Source organism: Pimephales promelas, chromosome 16 (genome assembly GCF_988280905.1).
Source record: "Pimephales promelas chromosome 16, fPimPro1.hap1.1, whole genome shotgun sequence".
In the NCBI taxonomy this organism is placed as follows: Eukaryota; Metazoa; Chordata; class Actinopteri; order Cypriniformes; family Leuciscidae; genus Pimephales; species Pimephales promelas.
In genome coordinates this window covers 16,955,433-16,973,486 of record NC_142784.1, presented here as the reverse complement: position 1 = coordinate 16,973,486, position 18,054 = coordinate 16,955,433, and the positions used below count along the sequence as shown (strand labels likewise).

The following is an 18,054-nucleotide window of genomic DNA, read 5'->3' as shown; positions in this document are numbered from 1 at the left end:
AGAAAGAGTGTGTTATAAGACAGGAAACTGTGCTATAAGACAGGAAAGAATAGGAAAAACAAGTATGGTACAGTTAAAAGTCATGATTTATTACAAAAAGGCTGTAAAGGCGAGTAAGAGATGAAAAGGAAAGCATACGTTCAACCATGAAAGGCTAGTGGCGAGCTGCCCATGGTGAGCCATGTGTAATTCAGAGGACTATAGTTCTAGTGTCTCATAATGTGGGTTATTATTACTCCACTGTGCTCTTTTATACCTCTACGGGGAGCCTTTAAAACATTTTTGAAAGGATGGGAAAGAGAAATTGTAGCACATTACATAGAAAAGTGCGGGCAGTTAGAGCTACTGTAGGTGTATTCAAAAGTACTCATCAGTAGAAGTGGGCCATACAGACGCTTTTAGACAAAGTGTAAGGTTGAATGGAGGTGACAGCGCTGAGCTTCATTCAAATTTACTCTCGGAAATTACAGACTGTTTATTAGACCAGGGTGAATTTGATGCTGGTGTCCCTACTAGGGTGCTTTACTTAGGGCGATTAATCGTATCCAAAATAAAAGTTTGTGTTTACATAAAATATGTACGTGTAGTGTGTATAATTATTTTGTATATATATAAATCCACACACATGCATGTGTGTGTGTGTATATATATATATATATATAGACATATTTGCATGTACTGTATATACTGTATATATATATATATATATATATATATACATAATTTGCATTAAATATATACATTCATATTTTATATATTATTAATATCTTTATTAAATATATACATGCATGTGCATGATTTTTTATATACAAAATAATTATACACAGTACACACACATTTATTATGTAAACATGACATATATTTTGGATGCGATTAGTCACGATTAATCATTTGACAGCCCTTAATTCCATAAAAAATGTGCCATGTTTGCAACTCGTGTATAGTCTAAAACCCCAATTCATGTATTTTATTTTATTTTCAAGTAATAAATAGTATCAAATTAGTGTCAAATACTTGATAGTATAGTATTAGTATAAAATAATTACAAAAAAATGACAAAACAAAACAAATAATAATAATAGTATAATGTATTAATAATAATAATACAACCAACCAACATGTTTGCAAGTAACAATACGTGTATGGCAGTAAAATAACCATATATATATATATATATATATATATATATATATATATATATATATATTAACCATATATTTTTCTTACATCAATTCTGGTCATTGGCTGAAATGGCAATAAAACATTTAAAAAAAAAAAAATTATGAAATAAGTATTAATTATACGAAATAAAAAAAAAACATCCTAATTTTCAAAATGTAGTGGAGAAATCATGCAGTAACTGCAAAATAACACTGTAAACTATTTCCAGGTCAATAAAATGATTAAACAATAAATAAAAATATTATAGACATATCAATCATTATTTTACATATTTAATATAGTTCTTACTCCAACTGTGTGCTTTTACCACCTCAGAAAAAAGTATTAGGACACTAAATTGTATCATATCTGTTGAAAGTGGCAGATATAGTATGCTGCTTTTTTGGAAGGGGCAACTTCAAAAAAAAAAAAAATATATATATATATATATATATATATAAATGTAGAGATTCATTTAGATGAAATTGCATTCAACATGTTTTGAGTGAGTGAGTGTGTGTGTATGTACAGACCCAGGCCTTTGGGTGTGATTCCGCTGGTGTGGGCAGGGTTCGCAGCCCAGTAATAGTACTTGAGTATGTGCATGATCTGCAGTACGGTCCCCACTCGACGGATGGTGTTGTAGATGGTTGCCGTGCCAATGAACTCTGCCGAAAGGTACGTGTACAGCGAGAGCTGCACCTGAACAACACACAAACACACACACATATATGGTTACAAAAGGTCACAGCTGCCTTGAGTAAGAATACAAAACTCTGATGATTGCTTCTAATCATCCTTCTGTTGTTTCTAAACTGCATCCCAAGATTCCTCATTAAAATTCAGTTTTGGTTGGATTTCCACGAGAGCTTCACCTCTGGCACGGCTAACTCTCAGCAGAACAGCAGATACGGTGAACGTTTTTGGGTGAAGGCGAATGTCAAGAGCTACAGTGGTTGGTTTGTCAGGCCTGAGTAGAGACAGTGCTGCAGGAGGACAATAAAAAACGCTGATGAGAGAATATAAATCATGCGATTACAGGCACTCATGCAGGCACACTGGGCTCTACTGCAGGGGTGATGGGAAGGTGAAACAACATGATGTTCAAAGTCCATGAACTCTTCTGACCCGAGGAGAGAACACTCTGGTGTTCAGCTCCCTCCTCACACTCCCTCTGTGTCTTTATCTTCTATGCCTCTTTCTTTAATGACTTCCTTTCTTTTTCTATTCATCCATCTAGCCATGTTCACTTTTCTCCTTCCTGTTTTATCTCCATTTGTGACTTATTTTTTTCTCTCCTGCTTATTTCCTTCCATTTTTCTTTCCTTTTCTCTCATACTTCCCCTTGTTCTTGTCATTTTCTTATTTTTGCCATTTTCTGCCTTTCATCCACCTTTTGTCACGGGTGTGGGTGCAGGCAAAAGAACAGGCTGAGTCCAAGAAGTTCCAATACACAGATTTACTAATAATTAAATTCAGATTCAGGCAGGAAGACAGGGTAACACCAGGTAACATTAAACATTGACCGACAAAGACAGAATGAAGGAGGGAGAACTAAATACACAGAGGAATCAGAACTAATGAGGTGAAGACAGGTGAAACAGATGAACAGGACGCTGAACGGGAGGCTGATGAGGGAGTGAGTTCAGGTGTGCAGACGAGAGGATCATGGGAAGTGTAGTGCTGGAGACGCAGACAGGATGGTGCAGACGAAGGACTGTGACACCTTTCTTACGTTTTTTCTTTCATTCTCTCTTTTTTATTTATTTTTGTTCCCGTCATCATGCATCTTTCCATTTTACCTTTCTAGCTCCCTTTAATTTATTATTTTTGCTTACATCCTCCCCTCTCCTTCCCTTTCTTTCTTTCTTTCTTTCTTTCTTTCTTTCTTTCTTTCTTTCTTTCTTTCTTTCTTTCTTTCTTTCTTTCTTTCTTTCTTTCTTTCTTTCCATCTAGCTGTTTTTTCTCATCCCCACTTGTTTTTTGTTTTTTTTAATTTTCTGTATTTTCTTCCTTCCTACCTTCCTTTTTTCTTCCTTCCATCATTGATTATCAATTTTTATCCATTCTATTTTTCCTCACTTCCTTATTCCCTTTCTTTCTTTCTTTCTTTCTTTCTTTCTTTCTTTCTTTCTTTCTTTCTTTCTTTCTTTCTTTCTTTCTTTCTTTCTTTCTTTCTTTCTTTCTTTCTTTCAGTCTCCCTTATTTTTTTTTATCTTCCCCACTTCTTTCTTTCCACCTTGTAGTTTGGCTTTTTTTCTTACTCCCCATTACTTTATTTTATCATTCTGTTAGTTTTTCCATGTTCTGTATTGTCTTTCTTTTTCTTTTTATCTATCAATTAACCATCTATTTTTCTTCTTACTTTCTTCCTTCTATTTTTTTATTATTATTTTTGCTCACTTTGTTCTAACTCTGCACCCTTCCTTCCTTCACTTATTCCTTTCTTCCCTCCTATCCATCCTTCCTTCTCCACGTATTATCTCTTTAGAGAGAAAGCGAGAGAGAGAGAGAGAGAGAGAGAGAGAGAGAGAGAGAGAGAGAGAGAGAGAGAGAGAGAGAGAGAGAGAGAGAGAGCAATCTCCCCCCTTTTGGAGCCATGGCAAGCATCCAATGAGCAAAGGTCTTTGTTTTGATCCTGTTTGTGTTTCCGTGCCTCCTTTATTTATTCATGACAGTCAGCAGCAGTGCAGAAACTGAAGAGAGCAATACATATTAGCAGCACAGAGTCTTGCCTCTTTTAGAAACGCCTCGTCCTCTCCTTTATGGGTCATAGCAAAGCAGGGTCAAATTCTCCTTTTTTCAGCTTGAACTTCACTTTAAATTTACCAACCATCTGTACCAATAATTTTGTAAAAATCTTTAAAGAAAAATATCACTTTTCTTCAAAGCTGTGACATTTTGTCAGGTGACAAGGTGAAAATTCTGATTTAAAAAAAAAAGAAAGAAGAGAAGCAGTTTAGGAGTAGGAACAATTTAAATATAGGGCTTTTCTTTAACTATCATCTGCTTTTTAGATGACATGCAACTCATTATCAAGAGAGATGCATATAAAAGTCAATAAGATTGTTTTCTTTCATTAAAGAGTATGAGAAGATATAGGACAAATTCTAAATTTAAAAAGAAATGTATGATGAGACTCGATTTTATGGTTTTTAAAAACCTGTCCTTGTCTTAGGACAACTCTAAATAACTTTTTTGATCCACTTCAAATGTTGACAACTGTAGTTGCTTATTAGCATGCAAATTACTAGGGTATTTGCTGTTTATTAGCACTTATAAAGACGTATTAAGTCTGCATGACCATATTCTACATCCCTTAATCCTACCCAATACCTAAACTTAACGACTACTTTACAAATCAGCAGTAATTAAGAGTTTATTGAGGAAAAAAGTTGTTAATAGTACTAATAGATGGTTAATTGTGAGAATTGGACCCTAATCTAAAGTGTGTCCGGGTTTTTTAAAAAAGAGATAAGTCTGTGACGTCAGCTGAGAAGAAAAATGTTTCAGATGCAGTGCAAGATGACTAATTTGTTGTTCTGATGTGAACACTTGTGGCTTACTTCAGTAAACACCACAGTGTGCTCATCTGACCAGGTCAATACGATCTCCGTGGCACCCGTGCCCATCACAGTGTACTCAGATGCTCCTAATTGCTGTCATGTTTCATGGGGATGTATCTGAGTGTCTTCTGGAAAAGACATGACCTTGCTCACCTTCGCGGGTATGTGAATCCAAATAGCCGCATTGAACAGGATATGGTCACAGAGTTGTTTGAGGAGAGGTGCACCGTGGGAAAGGCCATCCAGGTATTTGGCGAAAGACAGGAACTGCTCCAGAACGGCCCTGGTGATATGCACCCGTGATGACTGAGAAAAAAAAATTGTACGATTTTTGTTAGTTTACCAAACCGACCTCTGGTTTTCGAATAAATGAACTTAAACTTGAAGCCATAGTTTGACTTTGCAGCTAAACAAGGACTTTAACTTTGTAGAGACGCTCTGTGTTATTAGTCTCAGCTGACACCTGAGGTCCAGACTGGTGTGTGGTGTGAGACAGGAGTGAGTATAAACGAGACACAAACAGATGGCCGGCTACGTGTGAACGGGACAGTAGGCAGTGGGATCATTCAGACAGATTTACAGCTGCTGCATGCTGTTAAATGACAAAGTGAGGCTTTTACTCAAGTGCCAGCTTTAGATGGAGCCAATGGTACATAGAGACTAAGAAATAAGGACAGCTATGAATAGGTAAAGATAGCGAGAGGAAAAAAGAATAATGACACCGAGATAATTTGTGTCATCGCAATGAATGCATGGACAAGGAAGAATATAATAGCGCCGTTGAACCGGCATTCGCCGAGGAAATGCTGAAGTGTGCATTTGTCATTCATCAACCATAATGCGCCTTTCTCCTCTGTCCTAGCAAGTGAATTGTGTGCGTGTTTTTTATATTATTATTATTCAGAGTCAGGCGAGGTCATGACAACTCCTTCTGAAAGAGCTAATCTTAATAGTCTAATAACCATTTAAAGAAAAGAGCAATTCATTGTTAACTTCATGCATTGAGGTTTTTTTTTTTAAGGTGCGGTTTGTAATATTGACAACTAGTGGGTGAAATGGGTACTGCAATTCAAAATATTGGAGAGAGTTGTTTCCCCCGCCCTTTCCTCCAAGCACAAGCACAATTGACAATGGAAAGTTGATCAGCTAATGTTTTTTTATTGTTTGCAAATTAAAAATCTGCGATCTCTGACCTAGTTTGTTTGCTGGCTGCAATACGTCAACTGGCAACCTGGAGTGTCGAAATACTATTGGGTAAATTGGGTGTGGGCGGGATCACACAGACCGAAACAAAAACAGACATTCTGTCCTGGAATTATCAAATCTTTTTGTTTTTATGAGGAACAAGTATTTGGATTTAGCATGTTTACTAAATCTCTGCAAACATAGTACGGTATTTTAATGCTTTAGTATTTTGCACACATTAACCAGTGTTAAAATATCTACTTCATAATGCGAAGATATTTTCAGGCTGATTGGTCCAAATAGTGTAAACAATGTGCAATGGCCCAACCAATGCTCTGAGTCGTGAAACAACCATTTTGTCTTGGGAAAATCTGCTTTGAAACCACTGTTTTTGCAATTAACCTATGGCTAAGCCACGCCCCCAAACGCGATGAGCCAATCACAGTGCGGATAGCTAACCCAATCCACTCGGACATTCTCTGCTTCCACGTCCATTGGAATGCATTGCAGTTAGTCAGTTTTCTTTTGTTTTTGACCTGTAAATTCTTGTCTGGAACTGAAGCTTTTCATCAACCTTCTCAACAATACAATTATTAATATAACCCTCCAATGCAGTTAAGGCCCTTTAGGTGACTTCAAGATGATATATATATAATCTTTCTGTCTCCTAAAATCATCAATTGCCTCCTGTGAAATGTCTCCTACTGTGACCGAATGTTGACTGTTGACTGAGTGAGTGGAGGGGGCGTGGCTTAGCCATAGGTCAATTCCGTTTGGTGTTGCTAACAGCACAAAAATTTCAAACTTCAGCTTTAACCAATCTAAATTATATGTTAGAAAATGAAAACCAAAAGAAAACAGTCACATCACCTTTTCCAAGAGGTATCCAATCACCAGGAAACCCTTCCCACCAAGCATCTGCTCTTGCATTGCCACTGAGCTCTTGAGAAGTTCCATCAGGAAGGCCAGGAGGGTTGAGCTGCACCAAAACATTTCATTACATTGGGTAACCGCTGCTTAAGATTCGAGATTAAAGACTTGTCGACCAAATATTAATGGAAAGAATGGCAAGAACCATCCTGCACTTGATGCTATTGGTTGATTGTTAAGATTATTGTATCAGCCAATATTGGATATTTAATTGTGCATCCTCTAAAGCGCACTTAAAGTCAATCTTTAAAACAAAAACAAAACAAAAAAACATTTAATAACACCTTCAAATGTAATATTTAACACATTTTTTTATTAATTTTTAATTTAATTTCAGATTTTTTTTATTTTAAATTTTCATATTGAACATATTATAATGTTGTGATTCCCAAATACACTTAATTGTTTAAAATTACTGTTTTTATTTTGTAGTGTTTTATTTTGACCAAATAGAATTTGAATATCTGCAATTTGATGGTTATTGGCCTTAACATTAAAATAATAATTAATATTATTCACTATAAATTTCAAAAGTTTGGGGTCAGTAAGATTCTAAGTTTCTTATGATCATCAAGGCTGCATTTATTAGCTCAAATACACAATAAAAACAGCAATATTGTGAAATATTTTTACAATAAAAAATGCAATATCGTCTATTTTAATATATTTTAAAATGTATTGTATTCCTGTGATAGAAAAGCTGAATTTTCAGTATTCATTACTTCAGTTTTTCCGTGTCACATGATCCTTCAAAAATCTTTCTAATATATTGATTTTGCCCTCAAGAAACATTTCTTATTGCATGTTTTATCAAAATTAAAAACAATTGTGCTTTTCAACATATTTTGTAGAGATATACATCCATCTAAGTAAATTATTTATCCATCTTAGGCATCCTTGCTGAATGAAAGTATTAATTTTGTCTTACTGACCCCAAACGTTTGGTGGACATAATATAACTTACCACACTGTGGTTTCCACCTGGCTTTCATTGTGCTGATGGAAATCCAGCTGTGCAAAGAGAGGAAACAGCACCTGGATACCCCCAATGGAGTGAATGGCACTATGAATGGAGTGTGTAACGATGGCCTTAACATCCTTATGGAAACAAAAGGGGAAAAAAACACATGGATAAAAAAGTCGTGATAGATGCATTCAGTAATGAACTTTTTTGCCATTGTCGAAAGTACCGACTCACATTAACCACTGACTAATCTATGGCAAACACTGACATTATCCCATGGTGTTAGCTAAACAACACAGCATCTGATTAACATTTAGTGACATTACTAACCAGTATGCAGTTTATTAAGGATTAAGGGAGTAGGAAGGAGTCTTAAAGTGTTAAGCAGACATTTAAAGTACCTGTAGCATTAGAGCGTGAGGCGAATGCACGAAAATGGACGGGTTTTCTCTGGGCGAGGACTCCAGGCAGAGCTGAGCGTCGGTGGCTTTGGCGTTGTAAGTGAAGGAGACACTGTTTGCTAACTTTCCATCGTACAACACTTGTTTATGGTGGTCAGCCAGATGGATATCGCTTTCCGATTTAAATTTAAAGGTGCTCTAGGGAGGAAAAAAGAAACAATTAAAGAGACAAAATAAGAGAACAACACAGAAAATCTGGCATAAATGATGCAATATTCACATCTAGAAGGTGCCTAACAAAGTGAGTGAAAATGAGAGAATTCACTAATGATTGAATTATCACAAAACACATGAAAATATCACAATGTATATTTAACAGTACATCTATGTAAATCGTATTATTCCGTGAGCTTATTAAAGGATTTACTATTCCTAGCATGAAAAGGAGAAGAGTCTTTTTATGTAGTGATTAAATCTTATCCAAAGTCGTGCGAGCGGGATGAATAATAAATGAGCTCAGTGACATGAAATAATCATGAAGATGAAGTAGGGGCGATATGGGAATCCCCCTGCTGAATTATCATTCATGAGGTTGTTTCGTGTGCTGTCAAACCACAGGCCTGCAGTCCAACACCTGCAGCACATCCCAGGTGATGATCTCATCCAGATGTGACCTGTGCTTACTGTATATTAACATGCAGTGAGCAGACAATGATATGAAGGCATTTTTAGAAAACCAACTCTCTTTTTTATCAGAAGATATGTACTTGGCAACACTTGCATAAACAAAAGCAATGTTTATAGTTTGTCATGTCCCATGTGACCAGATAACAGATATACATATGTGCTTAGCATGCGTGGATATTATTCTATGCACACTTAAAGGAGTATATCCTTCAGTCGAAAAGAAATGAAGGTTTTTGATGAAAACATTCCAGGATTTTTCTCTATATAATGCACTTTACTGGGCACCAAACGGTTCAAGGTCCAAAAGACAGTTCCAGTGCAAACTGCAAACTGTTCAAAGGGCTTTAAACGATTCCAGACGATGTATAAGGGTCTTATCAAGCGAAACGATCGCTCATTTAATAAATAAATAACAAAGTTTAAGTTTTATAAGCTCAAATGCCCACCTTGCTCTGTTCTGCATGACTCTCCTGTTCGAACTCGTTCATCAAAATGAACGAATCTTTTTCCGAGTCAATTCGTTCATTTCGTTCGCTGAATGAACCAAATGACTCGAAAAAAGATTCTTTCATTTTGATGAACAGGAGAGTCACAAACGCGCGTCATTTGAGCTTATAAAACTTTGTTTGTTTTTTTTTGTTTTTTTTTTTAAATGAGTGATTGTTTCGCTTGATTAGACCCTTATTCATCGTCTGTAATCGTTTAAAGCCCTTTCAACAGTTTTCAGTTTGCACTGAAAGTGTCTTTTCGACCTTGAACCGTTACCAGTAAAGTGCATTATATGGAGAAAATCCTGGAATGTTTTCATCAAAAACCTTCATTTCTTTTCGAGTGAAGAAAGAAAAACATGGACATCTTGGATGCATGGGGGTGAGTAAATTATCAGCAAAAGTTTTTTTTAAAAGTGAACTACTCCTTTAAGGGCAGCAAACTTTTATTTCCCCACACATACACATAAAACATGGGCTTTGTTCGAAATCGAATACTAGTGCATTACGTACTGCATGCGGTGGACTATCTAGTATTTCTTGTTATATAAATACTATTGCTATAGTTCAAATAGTTGTAGTGCACAACATTATGTTACAATATATTTTTGCAATCAATTAAATTATTATTTCAATCTAGTTTACTTAGCATTTTTGAACAAATCTTATGTAAAACTGTCCATCAGCTAACTCAATGATTAAAAACGGAAATGTTATCAACTGCATTCAGAAACAAACTACCCTTTGTATTCATGTTTCATTATTCATGTACTTACTGTTCAGTGTCTATTTACAGATGTAGGAGGGTGTCAGTAATTAACCTGTTGTCATTAAATAGATTATTACCATGCGGATAGGTTTCTAGAAATAAACCTGATATAATTAAATATTTTTCCTTTCACAATCTGTGAGCAAATAAATACAGCATTATATAGAAGCAAGTATGTCTGTTCAGCTAATGCTAGCTTTACTGTTATTCAAAATAAAGAAACTTTAATGATCAGTATGGTTATTTTGACCTAGAAAAATCCATGTTGTTTGGTTTTCTCTGCTGAACAGATAACACACAGTCACCTGTTGCTGGTTACAGTAGGTTTCTGCGGCAAACATATGATGTAGCTCAAAGCAAATCTACTGTATCAAAATATACTGTATCAGATCGACTGGGTAAATCAATATCACAGCAGGGAAATACATGGCGACAGTGTGCAAAAAAGTTGAAAGCACTGCGCTGCCACAGAAAGAAATTTATCTGACAGGAAGCTGGCGTAACGTCTAATACACTTCTGACAGAAACTGATGATGTCACGCTCATATGTTCTCTCATTGTGAGACTGCTATAGTAACAGAGCATCTGTCTTCCATGACAACAGGGAGAAAGACAAACTCAGGGACTGTCTGAGAAAATATAGATATTATATATCACCATAAAAGAATTATAATCAATGACGATAATAATAAGAACTGTTTTCATGTGACCATATATATGTACTGTACATAGATTTAAAATGCGACCGTTCCAGGCACGTCAACATGTCCGCCATCTTAAAACGGTCAACATTTCAGATTCTGTCATTGCTCATAGCAAAAAAAAAAAAAAATGCTAATCTGAGACCAAATCTGTTTATTCTATCAAGGAATTGAAGACAAGAAGACAACTAATTGTGTCTGACTGGAGCTCAGTGTTTGTAGGCAGCAGCTACAAGACGGTAATCGGGTCATCTTCAGATCAGTCACATAAATCCCTAGAGACTGTGAGTTTTCAGCCTGCTACAGCCCACTGTCTCGACGTATCCAGGCAGATACTGCTAAAAGGCTAAGAAGGCTATAAGGACCTAAGGGAGCCAACGCATTACAGTCAACAGAACAAATAATGGTGTCAGTGGTTGTTGAGGGCAGGAAGCCAAAGACAGGGAAGGGTCGCAAACTGGAAGAAAAATGCCATTTGATATTTATTTCAGCTAACATGGTTTGAGAACACTGGCAAATTCACAATGAATAAATTTGTGCATGAAATCTGCATATAAAAGGTGTTTATTGTGTTTTTAACTGGTTTTGCTCGAGGATCTGGTAAGAACGAGTCTGCAGAGTCCAGACAGCGGCATATGTTTGACAAGATTGACGCAAGACTGTAAGGAAAACGTCTGCGGAAAGCCCTTATGCAGATGGTTTGGGCATGTTTTATGCCAATTACTAAACTTGTGCAAGTGGCCGCTCATTTAGAATAAGGGAGAGCGGGGCACATTTGGTTTTGGCTCAATTATTAAAAAAAAATATTAAGTTAGATTCAACTTTACATACACAAGCAACATACACATCTCTGCTACAAATGAACACTTAAAGTTTTACCATTTTTGTATTGTTGCACTGAAAGTGACAGAAGTGCAAATGTTACAACTTAGCCCATATGCGGGGTTAATTGTAACAGACATAATTCAGTACTATTTTTTGTATAGTTTGATATTGTTTGTGCATCTGTATAGATAGATATCCATACATCCATCCCTCATCCAATCATCCTTCTATTATGGATCAATATCATGTATAGAGACGTAGAAAAGGGCTGCACAGTTTTGCAATAAATAATGATAAATAAAATCATAAAATATTATAATTGCAATTGAATTAGATGTGTGTGTGGCAGGAGCAAATTAACAGTAATAATAATACAAATGAGCTTAAAATCAAAATTTAAAGGGTTTATTGCATTAAAAACAGGCCATATTTGTAATAATTTGTAAACTAAATTTTAAACATTTTAAATTCCAACATTGTTTGTGAAAGTCCAACAAAGTTAAATGTATAAATAAATAAATAAAAAGTTTGTGGCACCCTGTTTTCATTTGATTATCATTGTACACTTGACGGCTTAGTTGTAACACCATGATACTACTAACCCCGCTGTGTATTACATATTTTAAGCCTAGCTAACAATTGCTAGGAATTGCTGACAAGTTTTAAAACAGTGCTATGTTTGAGCCAACAAGACAGCGATTAAGGCAATATAAAGTTAGATTTGGAAACGTACACACCCAACTCAAAAGTCAGAAACCGAAAAAAACCTATGATGAAAAAAAATGTACATGCATGGTGTCAAAACAGGCACTCTTTGTCCAGTGTCTTCACGAAATATTATCAAAACTTTTCGCAAATTTGCGGGAGACTGTCTTCTAGCAGCAAGAGAAAAAGAGCTGAAAGAGAACCAGGGGTGCGTTTCCCGAAAGCATCGTTAGCCAACTATCGTTAGTCGCAAGTTCCGTCGTAATCAGCATAGTTCAACGAGTCGGTGTTTTCCCAAAATAATCGTTCCAACAAACATTCGCAAACAGCATCGCAAAGTTGTGTGGTTTGAACGACAGCTCTCGGTCTGTGGTTAGAGGAATCGTTTCTATATTGCAACACATATGTCCGTAATAAATCCTTATCTTGAGCAAAATACGCAAGCTGAAATTCAGTACAACCGGTGACTTTTATTTAGAATACAAACAAATGTAATTTACGTCTTTTAGTTTTTCAAAAGATTTGAAGTAACGTGTTTGAAGAGTGCGCATGTGTGAACATGCTCTACTATGTAAGAACGAGCCAAATATCGAGTCTCGTAATAAAGCAAAACAACTGAGAACATTTAGAAATAGTCGTCAGATGACGTCTGTAATTTATATAAAACAAATCTAGCGTTAATTGGATCTCAAACAGTTTCATTAAAAGTAGTTATCACTCCACCACGTGCGAAACCAACTTGATTGAACGATACTTTGCGACAGTGGGATTCGGGAAACATTCGTGACTAGCTAGTTGATTTCTCCAACGATGCATCGTACCATGGTAGTGAAGCAGCGAACTACATAGTTGTGTGGGAAACACACCCCTGCTTGATCCTGACTAACTATGTAAAAGGTCTGTGTTACATTTAACCCCTCGTTAGGTTGTGCCCCGCGCTCCCCTACTCCAAATTCACTAACATCAGAACGGGATTAAGGGACTTTTTACACAACACTGTTTTACACTGAAAGGCAAAGGTAAAACGGTCAGGGGTGCGTTTCCCGTATAACGACGTAGTTCGCTGCTTCACTACCATAGTACGATGCATCGTTGGAAAAATCAACTAGCTAGTCACGACTGTTTCCCGAAACCCACTGTCGCAAAGTATCGTTCAACCACGTTGGTTTCGCACGTGGTGGAGTAATAACTACTTTTAATGAAACTGTTTGAGATCTAATTAACGCTAGATTTGTTTTATATAAATTACAGACGTCATCTGATGACTATTTCTAATCGTTCTCAGTTGTTTTGCTTTATTACCAGACTATAATATTTGTCTCGTTCTTACATAGTAGAGCACGTTAGCACATGCACACTCTTCAAACACGGTCCTTTAAATCCTTATTTATTTATTTTTTTTGAAAAACTAAAAGACGTAAATTACCTTTGTATGTATTCTAAATAAAAGGCACCGGTTGTACTGAATGTCAGCTTGCTTATTTTGCTCAAGATAAGGATTTATTACATCCAAATGTGTTGCAATATAGAAACGATTCATACCACACAACTTTGCGATGCTGTTTGCAAATGTTCGTTGGAACGATTGTTTTCGGGAAACATCGACTCGTTGAACTATGCTGATAACGACGGAACTTGCGAACATAGTTGGCTAACGATGCTTTCGGGCAGTAGCGGTTCTAGGCACGGGCGAACCGGGCAGTCGCCCGGGGCGGCATCTCTTCATGTCACATTGGGGGCGGCACGAGCAGTTAAAAAAAATCCTCTGTCCCGCGAAGGTTTTCTATTTTTTTATCACAATTCAATTATTGGCAATGGCACCCCTGCTTGCGGAGAAGGTGCCGTGCACAGAAGCGATTTCAAGGGGGTCTCTTGATTAGTTCACGTATCGCGTCTTTTGCGCGCTTGAGGTCTTTATTTCAAATAGGCGATTAGGCGCATGGGAAGCACGCTCATTACGCGCTCGCGGGAGACGCGCTCATAATCTTTTCAGTATGGGAGTGCACGTGCACCCAAACACTTGGGTTTTTTCTCTTCTCCGTAAATAACTCTTTTAGCAGAGCTTCAGCAAGCATTTTTCTGTGGTGGAAATACATTAGCTACTAAAACTTCTTTGCCATTGTGGAGAGCGCAGTGCATGGTTGTATAGCAACGACAGCCATGGAAAAATCGGACCGAATTTTACTATTAATAATAAAAGATCAGCTACTGTGCATTATAAATGTCAGAAATGTATCTTTATTGACTCATTCTTTTTATAGAGATGATTGAATGCTGAAATATGAGGTTTATATATTTTTTTTTTAAGTTTAGTAGGTAAGATAAAAGACACTTCTTAAAAACAAATCTTTAATGTTATTAACTTGGTGAATTGATTTCATTGTGTATTAGGCTTTTTGAACAAGATTCTGTGTATGTGATCATGTTGGTCACTCATGAAATGAAAATAATTTACATAATGATCAACTTTATGTGTTTTTATAGTATAATATGCAAAGTACAATTTTCTATTTTCTAAATAATCTCTGATTCTGTCCTTTTCTCTGACATTTTAAGAGTGACATAGGGCTACAAAAGCTATTTTAGGTCTATAACAGTTTGGATAGTTGTTAATATGGTAGCTGTTCAAAATTATTTAAGAAGGGGGTCTCGCCCTGGGTGTAATTCAAAGTAGAACCGCCACTGCTTTCGGGAAACGCACCCCTGGCCGTTTATAGCGTTTTGGGTGCCTGAAAACGCAAACTTTTGAAAACGTGTTTCAAAGTGCAAGTTTTTGAAAGATAAAAAAAAAAAACATCCACTCATTCCACATTAATTGTTTGTTTTGACACATTAATAAAGAAGACGATGCAATGGTGCATTTATTTTAATTTTTCTCGCTTGCATGTGATTTTTTGATACCCTCAGGCCCCGTCCACACTACTGCGTTTTCGTTTAAAAACGGAGACCTTTTGCTACGTTTGCACCTCCCGTCCACACTAAAACAGGAAAAAAGAAAACCTAAAACGGAGAAGTTTAGAAACGCTGCAGCTTCGTTTTGCGTTTTGAATCTCCGGAGGGCGTTTTAGTGTGGACGAGACAAAACGGAGAACTTCAGAAACGCTGACGCAAAGGCTGACGCTTGGCTCTATGATTGGGTGTTATCAGTCATGACGTATCCTTCCCTGATTCGTCATTCACTGTTTACACCGGCACGCGCATGCCCAGTGTTGGTGAATGGTCACGTGATCCGCGTTTTCAGACGTTTTAATGTGGACGGAGATCGTTTCTAATACGCAGATAAAACGCTGGTGTGGATGGAGATCGTATTCGTTTTAATTCTCCGTTTTTAAACGAAAACGCAGTAGTGTGGACGGGGCCTCAGTCTGTCGTTCTGTAGACAAACACCATTTTAGAAGTCAATGCTTACGGTAGATCCATCATAATTAAAAACTCATTTTATCATGCTTCTCATCAAATGAGGGCCAGGCCCTGCGGTCTAGCCTTGCTATAAACTCCGAAGGCCTTTGCACTATTCCTAAACCAGCTAAATTCAATTGATCAGCCACAGAGCTGACAGGTAGTCTGATAGCTGACTCTCCATTGAAATATACAACCTCTTTTGTGATTTCAAGAGACTCCATTCACAGCTTTATCTTGGGTGGGTAATTGCTTTCTCCCTGAAGCAGAATGATCATTATTTCTGCCGACCTGTCCGTCATGACGACGTGAGGGGCAGTGGGAATCAGAGGTCTAGAAGCTCAATTAATAAGGGAAAGGATCAGCCCACACTGATTAGAGAACAAAAAAAAAACTGTGAAAATGTCAAACAGGTAGTTTAAAAAAAACACTAATAATTATAAATAAATAAATACATTAAGATACTGCTGTAATGGAGCAAAGACAATCGAGATGGTGTCAGAGTTTGGAATTAAATTAGGAAAAGCTCATCATTCATAAACAATGGCTTCTGTAATGTCATTTTTGGAATACATATGCTATCCGTTCCGTGCATGTGGTTTATTGTTTTAGATAATGAGTCGCTAATCAAAGCCTGGTGCTTCAGAGAAAATTAGACTTTGCACAATGAGACTGAAAAACTGCTGCGAGTCCCAATTACTAATAGGACAGAGATTCATATTTAATAAGGATACAGCCTTGAAAAAAAAAAAAAACAACAACAGTAACCTGCTCTGTTTACCACATGGATGCAATTAAATGCTAAATCGCTTCAAAAGCACCTTGAGAATTAGCGACAAAAGGCCAGAGACATGAAAGGGAAAGAAAGAGTATAAACTATCCGGAGGCAGACTCCATCAACGTCATTAAGAAGCAAAACCGAGAAACTTTGCAATAATGCATGGCGACAATGAGAAAAACGTTTGGTGATAAGTAAATATGTAAATGCGGAATTTCTCACATCGTTTTTTTTTCCAGCTTAGGCATTTTTGTAACATGGTACAGTAGCTGGACAGTAATGACCAGCTTGAAATCTGCTGAGATTTAGATCTCAAAACTGCGGTTGTTTCCTCAGGGTGGTGAAATCACGTTTGAACACACATCAATCAATGACCAAATGCCACAGACAGAGGAATAACATCTCTCAGAGATCAATGGTGGCTGTGAAGCGTTGGTGTGTAACGCACTTTGGCAAATCTGATACATACCTTGTATCCTGGGCCTAGTTGATGGATGGCAAATATCTGAGCAGGGTTTAGCGCTTCACTGAACACATAGATGGCTCCGAGCTGTCCACAGAACACTCGGTTGGCGTCTGCCGTCTCAGATGAGCCGAGGAAACATTTGTCATAGCTCTGTGATAAGCACAAGAAAACAGCGTGGAGTTCTTAGTAGCAATCTCTCAAAAGTGGGGAAAAATATAGAGCTGGACTGGAAATATAGTGGGATGTCAGTATGCAAACTCCATACCAAGAGACTAATGGTTGGTCCGCAATGTAATTGAGATGTAGCATTACAGAGATGTTATTCTGTGCTGAAACCTGCCTATTAGTTTAATCAAAATCAGCACCCCCGGGAGACCTGAGGTTAAGCACTGCTGGTCCAATCTTTTAATTATCTGACATTGCTTTCAGTGAGGTACAGAAAAACCGAGGCAAAGGTCTGTGAATTTTAATCTAATCACTGAATATCCAAGATAATGTGTTATATAAAGCTTAAGCTGGTAAATTATGTACACTGTATATTAGTGGTGTAACAATATATCGTATCACAATACAAAAATGCAACAATATGTATTGTGGATAGTGACAATATGTTTTGTGGATAGTCCACCGCAAATAAAATTATTGTGTGAGTAAAAGTCAAGTTTTCAGAGTTTTAGTGTCAGTACTACATTAAACTGCTATATAATCTCAAATTAAATGTATAATAATGCATCGGGGGAATATGTGGGTCCTGTTAATGTTAAACGTCTCATGATACCAGGAAAAAGTGGCCCACATTATTTTAAATATATCTAGTCAGTGAATGAGTGCAAGCATATTCATCTAAATTAATTCTGTATTTTCAGCTTCAGAATCATGAATATTTTTATATTTTTTGCAATTTAAAATTTTGTCCTGTGCATTGGGTTATCAACACCATTCATTTACACCCACAATGTAATATCAAATTTAGCATTTTAATCAACAGTACATTTTTTGTTAACCTTTTACCATGTGTCTTGGAGTATC

At 36.8% G+C, this 18,054-nt stretch overlaps 1 protein-coding gene across 12 annotated transcripts in view; it reads right to left on the bottom strand.

The window, feature by feature from the left end:
• nbeab (neurobeachin b) overlaps nucleotides 1-18,054 on the bottom strand; it is a 279,115-nt gene that overhangs the window by 184,920 nt on the left and 76,141 nt on the right. For all 12 annotated transcript variants that reach the window (XM_089121103.1, XM_089121108.1, XM_089121105.1 and 9 more), the window contains exons 8-13: nucleotides 17,029-17,175; nucleotides 8,208-8,405; nucleotides 7,807-7,940; nucleotides 6,783-6,891; nucleotides 4,881-5,033; nucleotides 1,695-1,863 (exon numbers count right to left, since the gene is read on the bottom strand). In XM_089121103.1, the coding sequence (XP_088977229.1) occupies nucleotides 1,695-1,863; nucleotides 4,881-5,033; nucleotides 6,783-6,891; nucleotides 7,807-7,940; nucleotides 8,208-8,405; nucleotides 17,029-17,175 (910 nt within the window). The remainder of the gene's footprint in view (nucleotides 1-1,694; nucleotides 1,864-4,880; nucleotides 5,034-6,782; nucleotides 6,892-7,806; nucleotides 7,941-8,207; nucleotides 8,406-17,028; nucleotides 17,176-18,054) is intronic.